The sequence below is a fragment of the Ammospiza nelsoni genome, chromosome 18 (genome assembly GCF_027579445.1).
Source record: "Ammospiza nelsoni isolate bAmmNel1 chromosome 18, bAmmNel1.pri, whole genome shotgun sequence".
In the NCBI taxonomy this organism is placed as follows: domain Eukaryota; kingdom Metazoa; phylum Chordata; class Aves; order Passeriformes; family Passerellidae; genus Ammospiza; species Ammospiza nelsoni.
Window position 1 is genome coordinate 10,187,520 of NC_080650.1, and position 24,910 is coordinate 10,212,429.

At 39.5% G+C, this 24,910-nt stretch overlaps 1 protein-coding gene across 5 annotated transcripts in view; it reads right to left on the minus strand.

Moving 5' to 3' along the window:
- The window catches only part of CIT (citron rho-interacting serine/threonine kinase), a 69,407-nt gene that overhangs the window by 15,157 nt on the left and 29,340 nt on the right, over positions 1-24,910 (minus strand). For 4 of the 5 annotated variants that reach the window (XM_059485153.1, XM_059485152.1, XM_059485151.1 and 1 more), the window contains 16 exons: positions 24,423-24,563; positions 23,940-24,065; positions 20,946-21,041; positions 19,155-19,271; positions 18,569-18,678; positions 15,883-16,057; positions 14,436-14,633; positions 12,215-12,268; positions 4,708-4,905; positions 4,061-4,254; positions 3,429-3,564; positions 2,925-3,029; positions 1,580-1,720; positions 1,286-1,393; positions 432-594; positions 23-187 (listed from right to left, as the gene is read on the minus strand). In XM_059485153.1, the coding sequence (XP_059341136.1) occupies positions 23-187; positions 432-594; positions 1,286-1,393; positions 1,580-1,720; positions 2,925-3,029; positions 3,429-3,564; positions 4,061-4,254; positions 4,708-4,905; positions 12,215-12,268; positions 14,436-14,633; positions 15,883-16,057; positions 18,569-18,678; positions 19,155-19,271; positions 20,946-21,041; positions 23,940-24,065; positions 24,423-24,563 (2,227 nt within the window). The remainder of the gene's footprint in view (positions 1-22; positions 188-431; positions 595-1,285; positions 1,394-1,579; positions 1,721-2,924; positions 3,030-3,428; positions 3,565-4,060; positions 4,255-4,707; positions 4,906-12,214; positions 12,269-14,435; positions 14,634-15,882; positions 16,058-18,568; positions 18,679-19,154; positions 19,272-20,945; positions 21,042-23,939; positions 24,066-24,422; positions 24,564-24,910) is intronic. The other variant, XM_059485154.1, reaches the window with a different exon arrangement.

Consider the following 24,910-nt stretch of genomic DNA (forward strand, 5'->3'; position numbering starts at 1 on the left):
GAGGAGGTGAGCAGAAGCCTACCCTCAGGTGTGGAGGATTCCTTCCGGCGGCTGGAGGGTGGAGCCAGCAGGCTGATGGGCGTGGGCTGGTGCTCAGGGGAGCGCACTATGGCAGACATGATGATCTGCTGCCTGGCTGTGGCCGGCGTGGAGGGGTGAGGGTGGTCCGATATTTTCCGATGAGCAGCTACAGACAAGACAAATGTCCCTGGTTAATGTGACCAACGTGGCACTCTGGTTCCTAGCAGGGCTCTGTGTGACCAGTCTGCAGTTACAGCCCACAGAATCAAGTGCAGCTTTATTGTAACATCACAGCAGTGGTAATAACATATGTTGTTTAATTATTGCTAGAGTGGCACACAATTAAAGGCACATTTTCAGACCAAGAACGTGTGCCTCCTTCCAGATCCACCTTTTCTGTTAACCCCTACCTTCTTCACGAGCAGATCTGAGTTCAATGCGTGTTTTCTGTAGAGCCTCCTCCAGCTCAGCAGAACGAGCCTTCTCCTTCTCCAGTGCCACTTTCAGCTCATTGTATTGCAGGGGAACCTGTGTGGGTAAAGAAGGGTCCTCTTTCCGCCGACTAAACAGGCCCTAGCAACAGAAACACACAGACAACTCCTAACTCCTAGCAAGAGATGGCTTAACCTAGGCAAAGTGACACTAGCTAGTGGCAGTCCGGCCAGAGGGCCTAATGGCAACTCTGTTATGTGTAAGGATGGATTTTTAGTTCATATTGGCACTGGAGAGAAAAATGTCAAGATATGGATTAATTTAAAGAGGAACATACATTACCTGTTAGTACTCACACCTGGAGTCTCTGAAAGCATCTAAACAGAGGATCTCAAAATATGTGGTTAAAATTAAATTACTTCATTCAAAGTGACAGAACAGCTTATGACAAAGATGTGACACGAGTCACGTTGCCTGACTGCTCCATCCTATGCTGTGACTAAAGGACAACCACTCTTGGTACACAATAAGTTTGTACACATATACATACTTAGCATTAAAAAAACATGCTTAAAATTCTGTATTCCTACAGCTTCACTGAGGTGTAGCTACTGGGTTGTAACCTAAATGTTGTAGGAATAACTAAATACCAGAAAAGCCACAAAGAACACATTCTGCCTAGTAAAGTTTGTGTTCACCAACTCAGAATGGTCTTAAATGAGGACAACATTTTGTTACACAAAGGAAGATAAAACAGAATATTAAGAATACACAGCACATAACTAATTACAAAACCATTCACTTCCATGCCTCTCAAACCTTCTTCACCCACCTTTTTCTTTTTTGCTGGTTGGTCCATCTTTGCCTGCAGGAAATCAATGAGTTTAGTTTGCTGAGAAATAGTGCCCTCCATTTTCACTTTTTCATGGGAATAGAGAACCTGTGAATCACACACAGATGCAAGAAATTTCATCTTAACAGAAGAAACAAACAAACAACTTGATAGCAAAACAGAACTAAAAAATACCCTAAAGAAAGTATCACACAAACTGTAAATCACATCCTAAAGCCTCACAGGGAATGAGGCAGAGCACTGCCCAGCACTGCCCTGCTTCCTCACCCTCACCTGAATGTTTTCCAGCTGATATTCCAGGTCACTTCTCTCAGTCTTCAGAAGATCTGCTCGGTCCAGAGCCTCCTGCAGACCTTGAGTCAGGCGGAAGATGTGATTCTTCTGCAGATCCATTTGCTGCTGCAGCTTTGCCTGCTGTTGAAAGGAAAACAAAGGCCAGGGTTTTGGGTTTGTTGTCTTCTTGTTTGCAAGGAAAAGCTATTAAATGTTGTCACTCTTGTAAAATAATCATCATTGCAGAACTTATAAATAAACATACAATTCTTCAAGAACTGGAAAATGACAATACTCTAGAAGATTCTTCTTCTTTCAGACTGCATTATGACTAAACAAGCATTTCTGTGTATTTATATTAATCTGTAGCAACACCATTTTCTCAAGCTCTCTGTACAACCACCAGAAGTCACCTCAGTACTATGTAAAAGTAAATTAAAACTACAATCTTTACTATAAACCAGGACAGTCATAGTCACATGAGATAAGGAAAATAATGGCCAGCTGTTTGCATCTTTCTCTCCAATTAACACCAAAGGAGGGCACATGACAAAATACTCCTACTTCCTTTAGAATTTACACTTTCTTGACAAGGTCCCTGACTAGGAAAACCATGAATGCTTGCTCCTATGTTACAAAGTAAGAGCCAGGAATCTTTCCTGGTGGTGCACAAAGGAGTAGGCAACCTGTCAGTACCCCAAGAATACCAGAAGGCTCTAAATGCCCTAATTGTCCCTGAAATCCTCCTCTGGAGCCTCTTCCCCCACCACCCACAACTGGTTGCCTGCATTCAGTTACTCTCTGATATGATGCAGGTGTGTGACCTTGTATCAAAACCTGTGACCCAAATCAATGATGACAAGAGCTGTGAGAGAAGCCTCACCTGTGGCCTCCAGGTGTGCACTGTCAGCATGTTGGCTCCAGAGCTGGTTTTAAGCTATGGCCCTTGGCCTGGTCAGAGCTATGCCTGGGCACAGACCTGGCCTTGCAGGGCTGACTTAGGAGCTGCCTTGTGACTAGAGGCTTCCATAATGATCACTGGTATCTTCACTGGTCCTCTTGTTCAGGTGCTGTGGGTGTGAGCTTGCAGGCTGCAAGGTCCTGTCCTTGCCTGGCACGCTGTCCCCCTTGGCTGCCATCTCCCCTGCCCCTGAGGAGCAGCTCACTTTTATTGCTCCCTGACATGGCCACACACTCTGCAAACTTTAGTGAAAACAACTCCCCCAACTTGATTAATCTCCCTAGTTATATAGAAGAAGGATGGATGTGTAACTCTTATTCACACAACCTCCCCTCCTCAAGATGTGGAACCTTCTGAAGTTCTAACATGAATCTCCAAGGTTACCTCCTCCAGAAGCCTCTGCTTGAGCTCCCTTTCTGTCTCAAGCTTCTGCTGTAAACTGCGGGCGTTCATCTCCAGCATGGCATGCTTCTTCTCCAGGTCATTGAGCTGGGAAAGAGGGTCAGAGTAACATTGAACACTAATAAATATAATTCCACAGTCTTAAATCCAACTTCACCAAGCACATGTTGAAGAAAAATGATACAATTAGCCTTTGGTTGCTGGGGAAAAACCAGGCAAAAGATATTTTGGCTTGTTCAAATGCAGATACCAAGTTATTGAAGGACTTCATTCCAGGCATCATAGCCTGCTGTCTGCTTTAGTCTTTTTCAAAGAAAATTTGAGGTCTTTGGTTTGCAGATAGAATTCTATTCTATGCCCTCCGGTCTTTTTAATTTGTCTCTATAACATCTTGAAAAAAGCTGCTGAAGGCCACATTTCTAAAAGTAATATCAGTGGAAAAATATTTCATCTCATTATGAAAGTCTAGGATTGAAAGTTACTTACCTTATCAGAAAGGCTCTCTGCTTTGAGTTTTTGTTCCTTGAGTGCTTGCTGCAGGGCCAGAATCTCTGCCTTGTGTTCCTTGACAGCCAGTTCTACCACCTGGCGAGACTCAGTAATACGCTGATCTGCTCTCACTCTGCATTAAAATGGAAAATAATGTTACCTAACTCCTTGACCTCTCCCTAGCAGGCAGTGGCATCAATAACTCTTTCAGAGGTTGCCTCAAATTCAAGATGTTACATTAGAAAGCCAGACTGTTTGCTGCAACACTTTTATATTATATAATCCTGTTCCTGCCCCTGCTAGAACTACAGCCTTAAAAATTTCAAGACCCCACAGGAACAGTCAGGAGCAAAGACTATTTTTTCCATAAAATAAAATAGAAGATAATAAATCAGGACATTTTATAAGTTACAATGATAAATACCACTCCCCTTGAATCTTTCACTTGCAAAGAAACAAAAGGAACAATATCAGTGATGACTATTAACTAATAAACCATTTTTAGAACTACCTCACAAGATTTTATATTTAGCTCCAACTCCCATATCCTATGCTAAATATAATTTTTGTACTAGCTTCTATAGAGAATTTTCATAAAAGTTCATAAAAGGGAAGGAAGAGAGAGAGACCTGCTCTGTTTCTCAGTATCCAGCATCCTCTGCAGCTCTCTAACTCGACATTCAAACTGGGACTTCTCATCCCCTAGAACATTTCTCCACGCTTCCCACTGGCGCTCTTTCTCCAGGAGTTCATCATTCAGGGCCTCCAAGTCCATTACTTGCTCTTCCAGCATCGTACATGTTGTCTTCAAGGCCTCCATAGTCTAAAAATAAATCCTCCTATCAATTCTCACATCCCACATCAAGCGTGCACTCTCAGCTTCAGCCGTAGCATTTCGATTACAGTACATGCAAATCAGCAGCCAGCAGGAGCTGGGAAATCACAGCCCATTTATTTCAAGGCTCCTGTACATTCACTTGTGATCCCTGATAATGTCAGGTCGAGCTCATTATGAACATTTTGAGATTTCCAGAGCCACAAAATTAAAATGAGTAATTCTAAATGACAATGCCTTCAGAGTGCAGGATTGCTAAATAAAATGTTGTAAAAACACGATGGGAAATACCAAAAATTTCCATTCACTCAACCGCCTTGGGAAGGAAGGCTTAAATGCCACTGCCCTTGGAAGCATCATCACTTCTCATGGGTTCCCAGATGTAAAAGGAGTTTTTGCCAGCTCCCACCAAGGCTGCTGGGCAGACCTAGAGAGCCTTACTTGTTTCTGGCTGGTGAGCTGCATCTCCCTCTCGGTGATCTCCCGGCGGAGATGATCGACCTCGCTCCGCAGCTGCACCACCTCGTCGTTGGCCCCCGAGGCCTCGTCCAGTTGTTTGGACAGGAAGAAATTCTGGTTGTTCAGCTCTGCATTGTCTTCAGTGAGCTGGTTCAGCTGCTCTTCCAAATCTGAAATCACCTAGAAAGAAAAATAAATTACACGTGAGTAAGCACAGGTTTTTGAAATCATCCATTCTTCTATATAACTGGGGAGATTAATCAATTCACACAGAATTATTTATTTCCAAGCTTTTACATTTTTTCTAATTCAAAAAAGGGCAGCATTATAGTGGTAGGTATTTTTGCATAGTAATGTACTTGGATTAGTAGTAAAGTTTTGTGTCTTAGAGAAAATAGCTTTATTTTTTTAAATCTGGTTCAGAGCATAAATATGCTGCAATGTAATTTATTATTTGAGTGACCTGCCATAGTTAAAGCATTGGATTGGGAGCCAGGAGTTCTGGCTGGATTCTCAGCTCTGCTGCTGACTTACAGTGACCTTTTTTTGCCTCAATCTCCCCTAAGTGCAATGAGGCTAATCACTCTCAGAAAGCCTTTCAAAGTGTGGTACTGAAGAAAACAGACCAAGAGGTGCAGTGCAGGCAGTGCAACCTGATGGATATCCCTGGGAATTGCTTATATTATTGTTTATAACACTGGGTATAACCAGGAAAGGCAGAAAAATGTTCAGAAATGCATTCTATCAAAGTAACAGCATTATGGATGGCAGCTGGGTACACAGGAGGGAAGAAACCAGTGTGGTAACACAATATGGAAAATCAGTGAAAAGCAAAAACTCAACAAGGCCTTTGCCAAAGTGGGAGCATCCATTTGTTCAGTCAGCACTAACTAAAAGCTTTCAACCACAGTCCCCTCCAACTGAAGGACAACTATAAACAACAGTGGGCCATTTTCACAGTTGGTTTTATGAATGAAAGGCCTGAACACCGGGTGGATGAATTTGTACCTCCTAACTCAAAACCAATATCACCACAACAGAAGAGAAAGAAACCTCAGTAATTTTGAAATCAGCTTAATAAAAAGAATTTCAGAAACTGGTAAACTCTATACAATTCACATTCAACTCTTAAAAATATGTTCTAGAGGCTCTTTTGCCTGGATGTCAAAGAAAAGTGAATAAGATACTTCATTAAATGGGAAAAAATAAAATCTCAGAGCACAGTTGGCCACACATTCAAATGTAAATGTTCCAATTTCCTACAGAAGCCAAGGACTTAAATATCTAAAGCAGTAGAGGATAGAGCACACAGCTCTTCTCAGCTCTCTGGAAAGATGACAACCACTTCTTTTTGAAGAATCTGTAATGCATATTTTGGCAGCCTTTTACCATGCCTCTCCTAGACCTAAATTAACAGTATTTGGTTTTTAAACTGTGAGCAGGAAAAGTCCAACAGCCATTACTCCCTGCTGGGTGAAGGGGAGTTCCTGCCACCCATATGTTCAGGGTCAAATCAAGATGATTCACACTTCAAAACACAACATTTCTGAAGAAATCTGATCATGTGCTTGTTTCTGAGCACTCTCCCTGCCCTATTGAAAATACACATTTTCCCCTGCATTGTTTGCACCAAGCTTTCAAAGAGCAGCCTGGGTTGTAAGGACATGTTAGTGCCTATAGTGCTACAAAAATAAGGACTTAGATTTGTTTATACAAACAAAAAGGAGCAAAAGAACATTTGTTTTCACAGTGCTTTACCTACTGCTCTTACAACAGCTGATATCTCTACCAGATCAGAAACTCACTTTTTCTTCCATTTATTTTAATTTTATGTTTAACCACACCATGTATCTAGGCAGTTTCAAGATATATTTTATACATTCACTAGTACAAGTAATTTCTATTAAAAAATATTAAGCTAGTTTTGAAATACAAGAAAATTGAGATGAGGGAAACACAAAATGGATAAAGTAATATGCAGAGTTAATATGTCCAACTACTTAATTAATTATTAAAACTGGCTGTATTTCAAGTTGATTTTATTCCTTAAGGGCTGGAAGTTGAGCTCGCATTTTCTTTTATTCTAGGTTCTGAGATTTTGACTTCTTTCCCTGAATACAACTAAAATTAAACCAGATCATATTATATTTCACTGCTATATTTTATCTAGTAGGATATTTCTGGAAAACTTCAGACAAATAACAAAGCAGTTAACAAAGAAAGGTTCCAGAAGACGTGACATGATTTCTTTCCTTCTTCTAACAGTGTAGTTACTGACAATTCCAAAATACATTGGCTTAAATTCCAGCTATATTAAAACCTAGATAATGTAATCTAGATAGATACAATTTTTTTTCCACAGGAGAAAATTTATTCCTCTTGCTACAATCTTCCATTTTTTCATGGGGAAAGGGGATGGTTTTTAACACATCCAATAGCTATCTACAGCTATGTATAACCCAACAGGATTAGAGAGTTTATTAACACTAAAAGCCTAAAGAGTAATAGGTAATGCTGACACAGGAAAATGGGATGTAGTGTGATATAAATGCCTTTCCTGGTTATCAACAACAACAACAAAAAAACCACAGATTAAAAACCCCCCAGATTTAATTGGAAATACTGGCTTGGGCATCCATACAACCTATATCAGAATCCTGTACCTGGAAAGATTTAATAGCTTTAGATATTTTTCTTTTCAGTTAAGGAAATCCCCAGGTAAAAAAAGCCCCAAAAAGTCCCAAACAAGTCAACCAATTCTGAGCTATTCTCGAGTAAATGGGAAGTATATTAATGGGAAGTCAGTAAGAAAATGCCATTATATCCTTTAGAAACCCATAATATAATTAGAAAAATCTTCACATTTTAAGTTTATAAATTAAGCAAACACTTGAAACCGTGGAAAAGCAATTCTAGACAGCCACTGTATCTGTGCCACTGCATCACCACTCAGAGCAACTGGAATTTTCTCCTCTATTTATGCACATCTTCACCACAACTAATCCATAAACCAGAGATATCATCTAACTACACAGATTCTTCACTGCACACCACATCTAAGGACACAGCTTATCTTTATCCTGATGCAGAGGACTGTATCTCATTTTTAAATATTGCAGAGCAGCCCAAGCACAGCAGCTCCTCAGTAGAAGGGGCCATATCCAGCATAATTCCCTCTCCACTGAATAATCTGAGGAAAGCAAAGTATTCCTCTGGTGAGGCTGAGCAGATTCACAGCTGTTACCCCTGGTCCTACAGACCTCTCCAGCCATGGATTAAATCAAATATCAGAGCAACAGACAGTCAGGGCCTTGATGATTTGGTTTGCACACCAGATAAAATGTACTAAATTTAATCCATATGCTCCACATACCAAAACCATAGGCACAATAATGAGGAAAAGGATAAAAATAAGGAGTTTTATTTATATACCAATAATTGCAGCTTGCAAACTTCCCCACACCCTATTCCTTCATAAAAGTATCTCAGTTTTCAGATGCCATCAACAAACATGCAGGAAAATGCAAGGACACAACAAGGGAAACTGTTTTGGGATGCTATCAGCAGTGTTTTACTTGGAGTTTAATGTAATTCCAGACTAATAGTGTTGCTCTATCCATTACCACTGCTCCCCATCCCCACTAATCTTTACCAGAAAGCTACCTGTCAGAAGTAAATAGGAAACAAGAAAAAGCTGTCTCTCAGCCCCAAATTATTGTGAGGAGGAAGTGAGAGCAGAAATCAGACTCCTTTTGTCTTCACCTACTCTCTGAGACAAAGCTTTTCAGGCAGAGAAATCCCAACACTGGGAGGCTGAGGCTCTCACACAGGGCTGCAGACAGATTGTATCTCTGACTGTTCCATCAATACCTGACAATAAATCCCTCACTTTCCTCCCTCCCCATAGTCAGACAACATCTGTGCCTTGAAACACACCTTAGACATGGATCTCAGTCTCCAAAAACTCTTCATGGTTTATCTTGAGGGACATTGCCCATTGGACACTGCCCAGACTGCATTCCTCTCCTCCCCACAGCAAGGCAGGATTAAAACACTCAGTTCCTGTGTTCCTATCCTAGGCCCCAGAAGATGAGCTGCCTCTCCCAAACAACAGCCTCTTCCTCAAATGCTGGTGATGTTACCCACAGTGAAGGTCTCATTAACCTCTCACAGCAACGCCTCAAAAGTCTCTGATTTTTTGTCAGGCTACAAAAAATACAAAACTCCATTTCTGCCTGTAACTGGTATCTGCCATCATATTTTCTGTGAAATGGGAATCAAGGATAACTCCTTCCACCCAACAGGAATTTTTCTTTTCAAAAAAAAATTAAGAAAGCCATATAAAAATTTTTGCCTGGGTATTAGCCTTGTCATAGTGGGCAAGATTCCTTTACTCCGAAAGACAGTTTAGCATCAAAGTAACATCCCTGAGTATTATTTTGGAAGCTCACAAGAATACAACTTATGTCAACTAATGAAGCAAATGTGGAATCAGGATCTTAGACTGAATTCAGCAGGAATTCACACATCAGATAGGTATAATTTATGGGCTCACAGATTTAATGCCTCAGTATCCAATCTCTTGCAGATCAAGCCTGTTAATGTTTAAGACTGGAACACAAGATGATGACAAAAGAAACTCAAGAAGGGAAGATAAACTTTCTTTTATAGGGGAAAACTTGAATAAATGGAAATGCAATATCCAATTAGGAATAAGAAATGCCACTCATTGCTAGAGTAAAAGCAACAGCCTGTACCTGAAAAACCCAGGTGGCTCAGATGGTTGTTCTCTGGCATTTTACTAATCTGAGTGCAAGGCTTTTATAGGACTATTTCCTGCTAAATATTTAAAGACTTTAATACCTGCTTAATGGAAGTTTCCTTTTGGAAACAGTTCTATTATTATTTAGATAACTTAGTTGTATTTTTAAGTTTAAACATGCTGCTGATCTCAGAACAAGCCACAGTTTGCAGGTATCTGGAGACAACTGACAAATATGTACATTTTCCTATTTAAGAATGCCTTTTATTTCTAGATCTTGCTTGATTGCCTGGAAAATACTTTTAACACTCAAATGGGCCATTTATTTCATAGAATAAATGTAGGGAAGTAGTTTTTCTCCCTCAGCAGATTTGCTGGATGAGCCATCATTGTGAGAAGGTTGTGATAAGATACGACTCTGTGTGTGCCCACAAGCACATGTGTGTTCAGCAGGTAGCACAAGCTACAATTTTTGCTGTAATTATGTATTCTTTTATTTCTTGCTCAATTGAGTGACAGAAAGCATGAAAAAGGGGAAGCTAAAAATGCCTCCTTGGTCAGAGACCTCAGCAAAAGGAAGACCAAGTGTGCAATGAGGATACAAGGAAAGCAGACACAGCCTTCTCTACAATCAGAAGTTGTGACCTTTGTGAAGCTAGAGAAACAGGAACAATACCAAAGAAAGTAGATTAAGTATTTTTATTTATCTTTTGAAGACTGCAAAAGTACTGAACTAATTCAATTTTTTAATATTTTTTTCCTGTCTAATCTTATTTTTGTAATTCTTATGCTGTTTGAGGCTTCTCAATAAGATCAAATAAAAAGTAATTCCCTGCCAAAGTTTTCCAGACTAGTTCAAGGAGTTTGTGTCAGCTTAAAAAGGATCTCTCTTGAGAACTTCCTGAAAGAATAAATCCATCCTTTATCAGGCTGTATAAGTAGCAGCATATTACAATTATTCCCTTGAAGTGTTGTTGGATTTTAAAAGGAGTATAAATTATAATCACCTTCAAGTGGAGTCACATGGTCACCAAAAAGCACAGCCTGCATCATACTGGTACCATCAGATAAAAATGAGTTTGGAACATCTGGTGAAAGCAGTGTAATTAGCATTTCTTGACCCTCACTGGCAACAGAATATTGCCCTGATTTCCTCATTCCTCAGGCAGGATGGACAGCCAGGAGCAGTCCTAGCACACAACATGAAATTATCTGTCCATGGTCAATTAAATTATACATGCATTCTCCTGGGCTGCAAAGAGAATGTACCATGGGCATGTATTATTCATTTAGGAACTATTTAATTAATCTCTTATTGATGAGGATGTCTGATCCCACTTATCCCACTGGAGGGCCTTACAATGCACAACACTTTTACAAGTCCTTTGAAGCTCTTGACATTCTGGAAATGTTATGGGTCATTCTGCACTGCTGGAGCTTGTTCCCCACACTCAGAGCTGAAGTGTCACTGGATAATGAGTTACAGCTCTGCAAGGCAGCTGACCCTGCAGTGAACAGAAGCCACAGAGTTTCCCCACCTGGTTTTTCCCTGCATGGAGATCACAAAAGTGTTTTCCCAGAAAGCTGTCACTCTGAATGAAAGGCAACATCCAGAGCAACAGGAGATAGCTCTGGATGTAAGATCATGATGACACATAGGGAGCTAGACAGTCAATCTAAGAAAATGAGGAAGGGAACAGAAAGTGAAGTTTCTTGTGTAGGATTTCTTTCAGACACAGGTTAAAGCACTTTGGAAAGCTGTACTTCCTCACTTCTTCCTGTCTGGATATTCCATGTCCAGAAGAACCCCCTTGCTCAGTGCTAAAGAGCAGTGAGGAAAACAGAAAGACTCTCATGCTGAAAAGATATTTTAAAAGATGAAAACTGACACATTAGAGACTTACTCCTACAGCATGAAAAATTACATTGGAGGAAATCACTGGAAGCAGGGAAACAATCAAGATAAAAAGTCCCAGCAATTAAGCCCTGCTCACAGTGTGGGGTAGAGAGAAAAAGCCCAGAATAATTTACAATCACTGCTGACCAGAGGACTGTGGTCCTTATCCAACACTTGTGTAATTCATGTCACTGGAAGGCAGATACTCTCCATCAGCTGCCATGAACAAGTGAAGATAGTGTTAAACTGCAAGAATCCCTGTGGATACACAAAGCCCTTGGAGATGTGTCCTGGACTGATGAAATGAATCTGAAAACATGTCAAAGATCTCAGGCAACAGAAGGTGAAAATTCAGATCCCGGAGTTCTCTCTGCTGTATGTCAATGTATTATTTGGAACCTTAATACTTCTTGTTTCTTCAAACAGTGTTAAAATCCTCCTTAAAACCCACTCAGGCCTAGATCTACAATGCAGCTCAGAATTTGGACAGGCACATCTTTCCTTCTTGTGAGCAGAAAAGACCTTTATCTACAGTCATTTTTTTGCAGCTGCTGCACCATTCTTATTAGCTGCACTGCAATGAGATATTTTAATTTACTTTCTTCTCCAAAAAGAAGAACAGTGACAATTTCATGATCAGACTAAAACCTCAAAATTGAGGTTTACCTGAAACCTAAAAGAAATCCAATCCAATCCATCCAGCTCCTACTAGCACCTTGAAGCCAGAAGTCCACATTATGAACTAGTGTCATCAAGGATTGAATGAGGAAATTGTTTGTTTCATTATCCTTAATTTCAAAATAATTCAATGATCTGTATTTAATACTCACTGTGCAGCTATTACGAAGGGCTTCAAATTTACGCTGGATTTCATCTCTATGTGCCTAAAGGAGGTAAGAAGTTCATCATCAATTTTTAATACATTAGAATTCGAGAATGCTGTTGCATTTGTTGCTAAACAAACTGCAGAACAATCTACCAGCAAGCAAAGTTTGGAAGGCAGATGCTGCAGGCTTTGAAAGTACTTTGCAGTGGCAAAGAACTGATTAGCAAAAGTCCCATCTACTTATCAAAATACACTTCTGCTCCCAAATCTGAGGTGCTTTAGGAAAATGTACAAGCTCAAGAATGGAATTATGTAACAGGTTCCATCTGAAATGGGCACCAGAAGACTTGTTGATCCCATGTTAAGTTTTTACATTCTTAACATTTTAATTTGAGTTGGTTTCATTTCCATATTTGGTGTTTCATAGAAAATAAACACTGCACACAATTTAATGCTTGCAAAGAAAAACTATAGTGATGTATAATGCAAGCTACCCCAAACAGCTCTGCCAATCTACCTGAATCCTACCATAAAGTCACATTTAAGCCTGAGCCTCCCTAAAAAGCAGTGATAAAACATAATAATCAATTCTTTGAGGACAGCATCTAAAGTACAGAAAAGTTCAAACACTCATTTTAAAGAATGCAGTATTGCATGCACCATTTTTATCCCCTAATTTACAAGCAAAGCATGACAAAGCAAAAAGTTCTTGTTTCAGCCTCGTGGCCTCTCTCAAAATTCAAAGTGATTTAACAAGTGTCTAATGTCATGTACTATGTGAAAACTTAACAAAGGAAAGGTTACTGCTCAAGCATATCCAGCCACCTTTCTTCATTCAGAACATTTTCCTTAGAGCCAAGAGACTAAACAGGAAAAAAAACATTCAGCAGAAGTCAAATATGAGAGCTTAAAAGCTATCTTACCACAACAGGCAATGTGAGAAATAAAAGTATGTAAAAAACTCCATGGCAGGAATAGCCCCAAGCCTGCTTGGCTGGAGTGCCTGACAGCAGCTGGTCCAGCACGACCAGTTTGCCCCATTAACTGGAGCAATAACTGAGTGAACACAGGTCATGAATATTCATCTGTTTCACTGCTGGTAAGGATCCCAAGTGCATTGCCAGCCCCCTGGCAGTGATAGTGGCTGTTATGCAAAGCTTTCAGCTGGGAAGGGACTGCCTCAGTTCTGAGCAAAAAGAACCCAATGCCATCTCTATTCAGTTATTCTTAGGCCTTGATGCTGTTGCTGCACTTGCCCAGGCTGTGCCCACTTTAGAACTGAGAGAATGGTTCTGCCATTCATCTACCCAAAGCAGCAGCATAATACCAGTGCCCATGCCAGCTGAGCCCCCCTCCCCTCCCAAAAACCAGCAATGGCAGCAATATTCAAACAGTTCTTTGATTAAATGCCACTGGAGCACATTTTCAACACTTCCAAATGACAGGATTTGAGGGTCATTTCAGGCTGCTGCTCAAGGTGGGGTTAGCTGGTAGCAGGTCAAACTCTCTACCCACAACCCTGGGAATCTTTCGTGAAGGAAATATTTCTTAAAATCAAACAGTTTGAAAGCATCCTTTTGTGCTCAAGAGACAGCAACCAGCAGCATATAATCTAGAACTCCATTTACAGGGGTTGGGGTGGAAGAGGGTGGCAGGACTTGAACTTTGTTTTCCTTTCTATCACTCACACACCTCACCAGACACACATGACAATTTTTAATGAAAGTAGCATTGGGATACAATTATGTGTTGGAAGACTCTTCCTAGGAATTTGGTAGGAGAATTTAGTATACACACCCCTAAATTTGGTATATATACCCCTGAATAAGTATCCTCAAAGCAGGGTAACTGATAGGAAGAAAAAATCAAAGCATTTATAACCATCAAGTACTTCCAAATTCATGAGCTATTATTTAAATAAGTAAATCACAGAGTTAAACTCCTAACAATACCAATTTCAGATGCAACTTTTACCTCAAAACAAAAGTAATGATTCTCCTACAAGCCATCAGTCAGTTTAGGCAGCAATGATCCATTACTAGGAAGTATTCAAATACTTAAAGGTAAAATTTGACATTTTACCCTATCAACACAAGGCACAATTCACACCCATTTCTGAAAATGAAAAATTAGATCATATAAATTCCTTTTAACCTCTTTATGAAACATGCACCTACATAACTCTAGGGTTTATCTGCAGCTCACAGACAAGGTCCAGGGCTCACCGTGAGGGCTTGGATCTCCTCCTCTGCCTCGGCCGTGGTCTCCTCCAGCTCGGTCTTGGCCTCTCTGAGCTGGTTCTCCAGGGCTGTCCTTGCAGCCTGCAGCCCAGTGATCTGGGATTCCCTCTCCTGCAGGGTCAGCTGCAGCTCTGTCAGCTGCCTCTTCAGCTCCAGCTTCTGCTCTTCGTGCTCTAGGCTAACCTGAAGGAAGTCACAGTAGTACCCAAGTGTGAGTTACTAACAAAGACATGACAGGCAATGGAGTCTTGTTTCACAGCCCACTTTAAGATGCCATTGCCATGTCTGTTCCCAAAATCACATCCTGGCAGACTGCTTAAATCAAGGACACAGCTTTGTCTACTCCCTAAAATCTACTGGGTTTTTTGGAAAAAACTACCTGGCATTTTGAAACAACAAGGGCACAAGAATAGTTCCAACTGAAACTCAAACATATCAAACACTAACATAAAATGTTGAAGTAGTTTGTGATGAACTTTCTTCACTGAAGCTGAGTCTCTAAGGATCTTTATGTGGGAATCTCTGGGCATACATTACATACATTTTGCAATTCCATGTTTCATCTTCCCTTCAGATTCCTTTTATAGAAACCTACCAGCTCATCTGGCTCTGGGTTTATTTGAATGGCTTCTGATGAAGGTTTTCTTGCAGCACACAAAGGGAAAAACATGTCACTCCAGGGATAAGAAATAAACAACTAAAACACATCTCAGTGTTCAAAATCAATTCCAAACCTTAGCACCTTCTTCAGGCTGCCTGCTATCCCAAGGGAATCTGTCTGTTGTGCTTGAGATGTGTGACAAGGCTGTCAGAAACCTTACATGGTCTCAGTCAGCTTCTGGCCAAAGTAGGACAGGTTGGTCGTTCAACAACCTCAGCTGAAGGCAAGATTTCAGCCTTAGCTGAAAATTAGTGGACTGAGACTGAAGAAGAATTTGTAGAACCAAACTAGTTAATACAACATTAAAACTGAAGTACAGCTCACAGATCTTTAAGAGTATATTTCCATATTACTGTTGGGTTTTCTTTCCAGAAAACTCTGAAGATGGTGCCTGAAGCAGCAGGTTCCTTTTTTCGTACAGGAATTCTGCTGTGTCCTTTGCTTTCTAAGCTGTAGACTCTAAGGCTACAGGTTATCTGTCTGGTCATTGTACATTGCTGAGCTATTATTCTCTACCCAGAAAATATTATAAGGGTATTGAACAAACAAACACAGAAATAGAATTCTGAAAAAGCAAGATGATCTAAAAGCTCAGATTCAGCATGACAAGTCCTTAATACTTACATTTATCTCCTTTTAGTGAGCTTTTTTCTAAAATTACTAATACACTTTCAAATACCACTGCAACAAGTTAATCTAGTTCTCACTGTATTGACAAAATGGGGTACATTTAGGAAAGTTTGTTGAGAGGGATCAGAGCCATGTTTTCACCTCTCTGAGCCGTGTCTCCAACTCCAGGAGGCGGTTCTTGTCAGTGTGATCTTGGTGACTCATCTTTTCCAATTGTTCTTCTAATTTTCGATTCTGGGCCTCCAACTTTCCAGCTTGTGTTTCCAAGTAGAACTTCTGTTGCCTGAGCTCTGAAATCATCTCCTCTTGGGCTTTCCTGATAGGAGAAATGCACAAGTGACAAACCCAAAATGCCCTTAACATATATCCTTCCACTGGGGTCAAGTAAGGAAAATACAAGTTTGCTGTGAAGTTAAGCTCATGGCTTAAATACTACATCCCAGCTAAAAACAAAAAATACTAGTGTATTCATCAACATATGCCCAGAGCACTAAAATTCCATATTTGCCAGTTGCACAAATGAATAGAGGGTAATCTGGAATTTAAGATACAATTAATTCTAGTAATTTCATCAGTTGTCACATGTTTTTCTGTAGTGGAAAAATAAATTCTGAGAGTTGCTTTCTCAGAGTGTATTTCCATGAGACAAGAGGAACCCCATGCTTTAGGATTGGGAGTAGTGTGTTGGGGTTTTGTTTGGGGCTTTTTGTTGTAATGAACATAGAACTTGACCTACACTGAAGTGAAGCTTTTGCTGTCTCTGATCAAAGTCTTAATCCATAAACTGAACAAAAATAATTATTTGTTCTCATAAGAATTTTGAGAGCTGGCAATTATTAATTATTATCATCTGAAATTGACACCCTAAAAAAAAAAAAAAAAAAGGGTATTTCTGCATTATTTACAGTTCCTGGAATTGTGTTATCATGCATTGGAAAATTCTGCCTCATAGAGTGCTTTCTACTTAGAAACCTCACAAAGCTCTACATATATTAATGAATTAATATTTTAAGAAGTTCACTGTGAGATAAGCTGTTATTAATCCTATCCCAAAGAAATTATGTGGGTTGCCCAAGATCAAATAGGAAGACTTAACAAAACTAAAAATAGGACTTAAGTCTTCTGACTCACATTTCTGTGCATTGCAAGCAAAAACCACCCTTTTACCCTCTCTATTTTTTTAATTTACCTCTATAGATTATTGCCAGCCAGAACTGTCAAATGGTGTTATTTCATTTCCTGCTGTTTACTGGGCTATCTTCTCAGGAACCTGATAATCAGTGGTTTCCTCAGATACTGCTGGAACAAAAGCTTGCAGAGCTCCCCTCTCCTCTGAAGAGTTTAATCACTAGCTCTCCTCTTGATGCATGCTCAGATTAGCTGCAGCTTTTGTGGGTTCAAAATGCAGTCCAACAACAATTTATACATTTTCAACAGCCCAATTCACAAAATAAGCACAAATTCATTAACTAACTGCATGCATAATTAGGCAATTTTCTCTCAAAATGTTGCTAATTCTATACTGTCTCCTACCAATCCTGCAAAGTTCATCATTTGACAAAATGGCTCTCAATAATCTATTTTAAATTGTATGTTGAAACATTATTATATGTTTTTCTTGTTTTCTGTGGCTCTCCAGTCAAGGATATGGCTCCCAGAGGATGCTTTAAGTCCTTACACTCAGTTCAGCACCCATGACTGAGACATTCAACCTTCCCTACACTGAACAGCTCCACCTCAAGACATTTCTGTTTTATTTTAGACTGAAGGTAAGTTATGGCTTTTGCTGCCTCAACAAACTCCCTGGGTGATTAACTGGAGGTCATCTGGAGCATTAAGCAACACAATTAAGTTCCCCAGTTATTTCTGTGAATGTTTTTGGCTACAAAGGCTAAAATAAATTGCAAGATACTTGAAATGCAATGAAAATTGGAGCCATTACATATCTGGAGGCATAATGACCACAAAAAAGGACTGAAACCAAAGCAAGTCTTTGCCAAAACTCATCCTTGTCTGATTCTATTCAATATCAGAGATGCATCTATCCAAGTGCTTCCCACAAAGGCACTGCCTGATGTTGGATCCAGCAGCTGTAACCTTTGTGGAAACCAGGCTGGTGAATGTCTGAACTCAGTAAGGGCAAATTCTGTTTTAGCCCTGCCCTACAGGAGGTGTCAACCAACCCATGCTTTTCCTACACTCGAAGTAGAACACCTCTATGTCATTTACGAAGGATATACAGCATTGTAAAGATAAGGAATCTCAGCTAAAATCTAAAGAAAAATAAAGTTTGGGCACACAAAAGGGTCAGAAATAGAAGAATTCAAAAGCATGCAGAGAAATTCTTGGCTTAAAAATATAGTGTTCTTCCTTGTTTTCTCACCCATCAAGGCATGATGGAATGTTTGTGAGTGAAGGGTGTTTAATGTTTTCAATTACAAAATCATGTGTCAGGGGAACTGAGCAAAATATAAATCTATTAGCAATGTTTATGTTTAAAGAAGGAATGTATGCTTCTCCAGGGGTATTTTAGACATAAAATTATTAGTATTCATTTAACATATCTGGCAAACCTGCACAAATCACCTGCCTTAGGAAATGCTCCAAAGTAAACACTGCAATACAAACCAATTTTCCCAGTCATGTTTGAGAAAACACAAAATACACAGCGAGTCCCAACTATTTGAAGAAGGGAGAATATTTTTGAAGGGCTATCAGTGAAAAACAAGCAGGGAGCAGAGCAGGCCTGCAAAAAAGAGCCACTTTTACATGGTGAATCAGAGAATCACTTCAATTGGAAAAGGAGTGACAGAGCTGCCACACTTACATGTTCCTCTGGGTAAAGAGGCTGCTATTTGCTGCCAGTTTGTTGGCCTCAGACAATTCCACAATTCTCTGCTCCAGTGACCTGATCTTGGAATCCATTGCATTGATCATCTGAAAACACAGCAGTGAGACTTTGAGACTGCACAATGCAAGCAGTTACAAAAATAAAGTTTATTTTAAAAGTCTGAATTTTTTCCAGAAACAAAAAAGGACTAAAAGAAAACTGATCAAATGGCCAAAATGAGCAACACAAATGCAATTACTGGAGCTATTTGCAGCTGCTTGCTACTGCTTTAATGTTAGGAAAAAGCAATCATTATCAAGACCCAAAATGAGGGGTACACAGCAAGCTGTATGGCTTTTTTAAAGGAAATATTCTTGAAGACAAAAATATTCCTGAATATAAATATTCAAATATTCTTGAATTAAAAGAAAACCCATGTCTCTTAAAATTCATATTAATCAATGAATTTTTTTCAAAGCAGCTCAGCAGCACTACAGAACCTCAAACAAGATTATCTAGCTTAAAATCAGCTTTAGAAAGCTATTCTTTAAACAGCTTTGATTTCCAGCTCAACACCACATACCGCCTTCTGTTCAGCCAGAACTTTGCATTTCTCACGTGCTTCTTCTTCATGTCTTCTGAGCATATTCTCAAGTGCTTCCTTATCTGCAAGATCCTTCTTCATCTGATTTTCCAACACCTAAATGAAGACATTTCTTTTGTCTAAATTATATCTGTTTCACTGGGCAAAGGGCAAGCAGAAAGAAAATCATCAATATAGATTTTTTTTTAGTAAGCAATTGGTCATATCTCAAGCAAAATGAAATCCATGATGCAATTGTATGAAATCCATGGAAGAGCAAACTCCAAAAAGAGCACTCTCAGTTATCTCTGAAGACTGAATTTAACAATAAGATTTTATAGAGATATGGAGATACTGTAGGTATTTTATTTATTATTTTGAGTCATATAAACCGTGTTGAATAACTGTTTCAGCCTAATGCAAGAGAAACAGAGAAAAGACTCTCTAACCCAATATGTACAGCTGAAGAAATAGGAAAGTGCCCATCCTTTGGCTGCCCTACCAACATGGCTCATAAGTAATTTGTGAGTTCCATAGGTATGGATGAGAAGGCAACTGAGACCACACAAATTCTTCCAGTCAGAGACAAAAATCTAACAGCAAATTAAAAAACTTCTTACTGTGGCACAAATAGCTGCCATTGGGAACAGGACTAAAGTAATGAATTGCTACATTTTGCTAGAAATGCATGTTGTGTATGTATGACCAGAGTTATAAATCAGTTGTTAAATTGAAGGTCTCTTCCTTCAAAGAAAAGTTTATCAAAGGCACAAATTCTGCACCACAGGATAGTTTTTACTTTTCCAGTTACAAAAACTCCATGTGCTGTTTTATTCCTTTGAACCTCTTTCACCTGGCTTCCTGATTTCTCCTATTAAACCCTACATCATAGAGCCCCAAAGCTTATACGCTTTTCCAGTTTTTATATCACCACTTATTTCTCAACATCTACATCTCATCTTCCTGCTTTCATCACTCTCCTCTCATTACTGATAACCACATGCTCTGATCTGCCAGCATATCTTGTTTTTTCCTTTACATTTCTCCCACAGAAATTTCTTCTCTCCTCTTAAATACTACATCCTCTCACATTTCAGCAAAAATGTAGAATTAAAGTATTAGATAAATGTACAAGATGAAGACTGTTCCTACTGAGAATAATTTGTTCTTATGAAAGATTCTTACAAAATGCATTTACTGGCTGTTATATTGCAAGCTCTTTAGAAAAATCCTTAGCCAGTGCACATACTCCTATTTGCCAGCTTGTTTTTACTAATTTTAGATGGTGCCTATTTCTAACTGTTTGTTAATGCTACCCTGGAAAAGACAAAAACAAAGTGGGTGGTTTCTGTGTCTTCTTGGCAGATGTTCCAGCTCCAAGATGGAATTTCAGAAATGGTCTACTATTTGCTGCATTTAAATCTTGCAGGTAGGCTGAGTGAACACTCATAGAAAATCAGTGGGAACTGAAAGCTTCTTCAGGGTGAGAGATCCAACAGCATTAACTAAGTATTATTTAGTCATCAAAAGTCAAATTACAACCAACAAATGCCTTCCTGTAGTTCTGGCTTCAAATGCTACCTCTCCTAATCCAGTGCCACAGACAGATAAGGTACAATGGCAGAAAAAACAGGAGAAAACTGATTTGGATTCCACTAAACTCCCTCAACATTGCAGCAATGGCAACAAGAAGGCAACTCACAAGACAAAGCAATCAGAGCCTAAAGGCAACTGTTTTTCCCTGAACTCATTCTACCCACAAAAGCTTGTAGGAAGAGAAGATATTTTTACTTTGAGTTTCTCCTCATAGAATTGTTCCTTCTGTTTCAGCTGCAACTCCAGATGTTGTGCTGCAATCTGAGCCTCACGGTGCTTTTCCTCCAGCTCCTAAAAGCAGCAAAAAATCATATTCAGAAACAAGGAAATGGCAGGTGCTGTGAGTATGTGTTACAAAGATACCAAAAATTCATTCTCTTTTTTAAGGCTTCACACTATAAAAATCCCAAGTCCAGGGCTGTCATGGTAAAAAAGAAAGGCATTATGAGACCTGAACATTATCAACTTTAGGTTTGCATATTGCTGCAGACCCATCTTCTGCAGAGTGGGAACACTGCTAAGGACAAGGATTTCTACTTCCATGGTAAGAATCTCCATCTCCCAGTAAAATATACCCGAAGATAGGCCAAGGACATTTGGTGAAAACATAGTTATAAACATTTTATAGCTGCAGTGGCATCACAGGAAGTTCAGATCTATTTTTAACAAGGTCTCACTTGTTTTCTTACAGCAGACCTCAATAACGGGGTACTGCTGTCTGTGCTTTTCATTCTGCATTCAGAGGGGGAATAGCATTTACTTTGCTGTATTCCTTGGACAAATGTTGTCAGAAATGCTATTTATAAATGGCTTCAAAAATGAAAAGTGCAGGATGCAATATATGTGGTGGAACATTCCAGAATCTTTCTAGCCTCTTTATTTCACATCAGATAGTTTCAGTCATGTACAATAAGGACTTAAATAATTTGTATTTCAGAAATCAGCTATTTCTGCAGTCTGACTGTATTATTTGGGGGTCTATCTATAATAACCTTTCAACAGGACACTTCTCAAGAGCCAAGCTTACAACTTTATGCTCATTTATTGTCATATTTGTCATTCCAACAATTTCTTTATAACAGGATCAGGTCCAGGTCTGTCATTCACTACCACTGGGCTGACTCTTGCATAGACAAATTCGGGTGCTGAGGGGCATCTGGACCTCCTGTTTGCCCTCATTACTGCACAGAACAGGAAAATTTCCTGATATTTGTATGTGTTTTAGTACTTTACATAGTATTTTGATATGCTTTTTCCTCATCTTGTAAGCTTTTTTGCTCCAGTAATTGCAATAGACCTCCTTTCCAGAAGTGAGAATCAAAGAGGAGGTTCACCAAAAGTAGGTCATCAACAGTGCCTAGTCCCTGACACTCCTGCATGGAATGGAGATTGCTGCTTTTTGCAATTGAAATATGTCTCCCGGCAACAAGAGGGACAACTCACCTCCCCCAGAAACCCACACGTTTCAGGTCCTGGCAGAGAATCAGACAACCAGATCAGCAGCAGCTCCAAAGCTCCCAGCATCAGACTGCTCATATTGTAGCAGGAGCTTCACCAGTTCCTGCAGTGGCACTTAACAGCCAGTGTGGGCTTGAAAAGGTAATTTCCTACCATTGCTGCCCTCAGTCAGTATTCTCTATGTAGCACTGACTTTGTTATTGGCATCACAGCAACGATCTGCACTTTCAGGCAGGCAGAAGTATCTTCTCTAACTTGTTTCTTACTTCTTCATCAGTTCCTTACAGACAGATGAGCAGGTACTTCTCAGGTACTGCTCCATGAGTGTACATGAAAACCATGCCTTTATTCAATAATTTCCATCTTATTCTATGCAATTCTGTATCTTCAACTCCCCTCTTACCTCTCCATACCAAGAAAAGTAAAAAATGTTTGAAGAGACAGCTTGAGGGAAGGTACAAGGTAGGAGTGGAGGAAAAAAGAACACCAGTACCCTGTGCTCCCAGATCAGTTGCAAGGGACTAGGAAAGACTCTATAGGATTACTTCTTCAATGCCTGTTTGACTTTTTCCATAAAATACCCCTCCAACATTCTGTCAGGACTCCATGGAAACTATCTATAAGAAGAGCTAAGCATATCCCATGGTGTAAAACAATTAGTTGATATTTCTGCCTTCCCTTCCACTTTCTCCTCCACAGAGAACATAATCAAAACCAAGGAACAATCCCCAAATATACACAAGAGGCTTATGAAACAATTCAAAGTTTTACACTATTTCTAAACATAAAGTTGGCTCTCTGCCCAGCACAACCATAGTCTCCCACTTACCATGCACTCCTGCTATCAAAACAATTTGAAAAGAACAGCACTACTAAAGAACTTATTCTACCTTTTCTTGACAGTGCTCAGCATACTGATGCTAAAGTCTATTCACCCAGAACAAGCCTGGGTCATCTGTTGACTCCAAATATGTTTAATTTTACATTTTCATTTGGTCTTCCTCAGGTGTGTCTCAGCTTGGGATTACTATCAGTAAAATGTAATTCTTTTTTTCCTTGTCATATAGGCAACACACAGAGAAAATTCATGAGGAAGGCAAAATAAATTTAATTATTCCAATATTAAATTATGCTTTCTGTCCAAGGGAAGCAAAAATTATTAGAAACACCCTCTGCTTGATTCACTAGAGACTGACATACTAACTTGCCTTAATAGTTTTAACCAGGAAAGAAACAAGAAATTGCAAACAGAGAAGTTATGTGGGTGCAAATGGTTTCCTAACAAATATCTTTGGAGATGAACAGTTTGGATGACGAATTTCTCTCTGCTTCAAAATGTAAGCACTTCTAATAGATCTGACCTCTAAATTCCTCTGCAATTTACTTAAAAAGAGAGATGTTTTTGTTATTGCCATAACCCACCCTCAGAATGTTTTACCTCTGAAACAATCATGAGGTAAATAATTTAAACATTACTGTGTTGATGGAAAAGTTTTCCCACTGAGGTGACTCCAGCTTTGAAGCACTATTAAGACTAAAGGCACAATAGAGAGTTTGTAACTAGGGGTACAAATGGTATATGAATACTTAAGCTTTCTGCTGGTACAGGAAACAAATCCCTTTATTCAACAATTTCCACCTTATTCAACGCAATTCTACATCTTCTGATTCTTCCCTACCCCTTCCTTACAAACTCTTACCCTCTAGGTTTCATTTATCACCTCTGCTCACCAGAATTTTTTCTGCCATCTGTTGAATCTGTTGAGATTTAGTTTGAATATCTTCTTTTAGGCGGTTTTCTCTTCGTTCCACAGTCTCTAATCTCTTCACTTGATTCTCCAGAGAATGGCGCCGTTCCTGCAGAGCAATCATGAGCTGCTGGTTAGGCCACTCTGCACTAGCACAAAGCAAGGAGTAGTTTCTGGAGGAAACAGGCTGAAGCAGTCAATATAAGGCTGGCTTTCATATTTTGAATCCTCATCACACCCCAAATCCACCAGGCTGACCGCATGTCCTTATCCACTCCTCACTGAAAATAAAACCCCTCAGTTTTCCTCCAAAAATATGTTTCTTAATTAAAAATGCTTTAAAGTCCGACAGCACTTTCCCCTGAAGAATTACTACAGGAATGCTGTTCAGAGCCACCCAGGTGAGGGTTCCTAAACTAAGACACATCTCAATAACTGATTTACTCTGGACATACTCTGCACTCACCTCTGCTTCAAGCAATTTTTTCTTCATGCTTTCATTGGAATCTTCCCGGTTCTGCAGTTTCTCCAGCTCCTTCTCAGCTCTCTCCTTTGCCTGACGGATATTCTGCAGGAGCTCAGTTGCCTCTGAGCTGGCTTTCACAGCCTGAAGGTCAAGAGAGAAAAATGAAAATATATTATATGAAAAACACACACGCAAATTTGGTGTATGAAAGGTTCAGAACTTCAAGATGGTCAACATTCTCAATAAAATCACTACAGAACTTTGGTTTAACAGTTTAAATTAACATGTGCATGAGTCCAAATAACTTCCAAAACATAATTTTGACTTCTATTTCACAAAAAAAAAATTAAAATCTAGGATACACATATTTGTCTTGCTATATTGCAAGTTAACTTTCAGTATATAGAGTCAAGTAAGTCTATCCCAAATTCAGCCCAAGTTCTTTAAAAGAACTCAGAAAATACTCTTACTACCAAAGGACAAGGAGA